Genomic DNA, 2,357 nt, shown 5'->3' on the forward strand with positions numbered 1-2,357 from the left:
CAAGTCAATTCCAGCTCACAGCGCCCCTACAGGACAAAATAGAACTGCATCCATCCACCCACTGCCAAGTCAATTCTAGCTCACAGTGCCCCTACAGGGCAGAATAGAACTGCTCCTTAGGGTTTCTGAGACTCAGACAGGGAATTTTCACCGGGACAGACAGATTCATCTTTCTCGCAGGGGATGGCTGGTGAGTTTGAACCACCAACCTTGTAGTTAGCAGTCCAGTGCTTAATATGCTGTGCCATTACAGCTCTCTAGGCTTTAGCACAATGTATGAAAATAGACTCATATCAAGAGCCATCATAAAATTTCCAGAAACTAAGATTTAAAACCTTCTGGTGTGGCACTGTAGGATCAGCCTTGGATTGTGAACCAACCACAAGATCAGCAGTTCAAACCCACCAGCTGTTCCTCAGAAACTCTATACAGAGCCTATGTGAATCGGAATCAACTCGATGGCACTTAACAACAAGAACACTTACCTTCAGAGAGGGAATAAGACACACATACATACATGTTACTAACAGAGACTCAGAAATCAGAATCCAGAAACCCAGAAGACATGATTGGCCCAGTCAATGTTAGGGAATTGTACGGTAAAAGATGTTGAATTGGAAACATGCATTATCTATGTTTTCACCACAATTAAAAAAAAAAATGGTTAAAAATTATTTCAGATGTCTTCATTTACCTGCAATGATTCCAGCTCTTTGTGACCCTAACACTCCCATCTTCTGAAAATAATATGACCTTGAATTCCTCTTAGCATTTCAGAAAAGATGTCTTCTGCCTTTACTACTTACATACAACCCTAACACAGCAAGGTTTGCTGCCGGTTCTCCTGGATACTAAGAGATAAAGGGCCAATCTCACGTCTCCAGAGGATGTAGGGAGACACAGAATCATTCTCATGTTCTCACTACTCTTTGGGAGAAATGACAGGCCACTGTGTTCATGATCCACATGCAAAAAGTATGCACTGGAGAGAAACACTGTTAACTAATGGTACATGGGGGGGGGATTATAATTATTGTAATGAAACAAAGTATATGATTCATTGAATGTAAAACTGATGATCTGCCCTGTAGACTTTCACTCAATTCTCAATAAAAACTTGAAAAAAAAAAAGTATGCACTGGTATGAATGGTATTCTGCCTTTCTAAAACAAGCCAGCTGACCCTGAGTATGAGTATGAATAAAACCTGTGGTAAACATCACCTGATGAATTCATTCCCAGGTTTGTAAATGGAATGAGTCATTATCGCCCGACCTTACAGATCATTTTATTTTCATTAAACAGCATTTATCTGCCACCAGAAAGCACAAGAGCACTTTCTAAAATACCACAAAGGTAAAAACGCCTGCCCGGAAGGGACACATAGTTAGCTCATTTATTAAGTGTTACTGCAAGCCAATTATACACATAAAAAAGAAGTTGTGACGGTATTTCAACGTGAACGAAAATTTTAAGAAAGAAAAGGGATGTGGGGTGGGGGTAAGAAGGGAGAAACCTAATTCGAATGGGCAACTGAAAAACCAACAACTATTTTAGCAGGTAAATAAGTGGGGATCTCTAGAGAAGATTATATTTTAAGTTACATATTTTTGCATCCCATCTGCCTCACACAGAGCCTGGGTGGCCCAGGAAACGCTTAAGGAAACATTTGCAGACCTAAACGAAGAACTGAATTTGTGCTTCTTGGCACCCAATGAGTAAAGAAAGAAGAGTCCAAGTAATCTTGGGACTCAACTACGTTCAAAAGCCAGCACAGGAAGACAAGAGCATCTTCGATGCAGACAGCCGCTGCTTACCTGTTGCTGTACAGGTACTTGCTGTACCACCTGAGTAGGCACTGCTGCTTGGCTACTCACAGAAGTCTGTAGGGTCACTGTCGAACCTGTGTCCGACCCAGTCTCCGAGGTCTGCATGATGGTTTCTGGAAGAGAATGAAATAGAAAGTTTCAAATATTCTCTCTTGGCATGGCTACCATCATTCACATTTGTTCTTCACATCTTCAGCTAACTTTCAACTCTCTGAGTACTTCTTACCCCAACATACCAAACCCACTACCACCGGCTCGGTCTCAACTCACAGTGGCTCTACAGGACAGAGTAGAACCGCCCCCGTAGGCTTTCCAAGGCTGTCATCTTCATGGAAGCAGACTGCCGTGTCTTCTTCCCGTGGAACAGCTGGTTGGGCTCGAAACCCCAACGGCTGCACCACCAGGGCTCCTGGTGTGGTGCTGTGGGATCAGCACTGGACGATTAGCCACAAAGTAGATGGTTCAAATCCATCAGCTGCTCCTTGGAAACCCTATACAGTGTGTCTATGGGTCAGAACCAATTCGACAG

The 2,357-nt window shown here is 42.9% G+C and overlaps 1 protein-coding gene across 1 annotated transcript in view; it reads right to left on the bottom strand.

Moving 5' to 3' along the window:
- The window catches only part of RFX3 (regulatory factor X, 3 (influences HLA class II expression)), a 191,640-nt gene extending 189,701 nt beyond the window's left edge, over positions 1–1,939 (bottom strand). Inside the window, exon 1 of the mRNA XM_006863745.1 lies at positions 1,817–1,939. Within this exon, the coding sequence (XP_006863807.1) occupies positions 1,817–1,933 (117 nt within the window). The 5' untranslated portion in view covers positions 1,934–1,939. The remainder of the gene's footprint in view (positions 1–1,816) is intronic.
- Positions 1,940–2,357: the final 418 nt, after the last annotated feature.

This window comes from Chrysochloris asiatica, unplaced genomic scaffold, assembly GCF_000296735.1.
Source record: "Chrysochloris asiatica unplaced genomic scaffold, ChrAsi1.0 scaffold00056, whole genome shotgun sequence".
Taxonomy (NCBI): Eukaryota; Metazoa; Chordata; class Mammalia; order Afrosoricida; family Chrysochloridae; genus Chrysochloris; species Chrysochloris asiatica.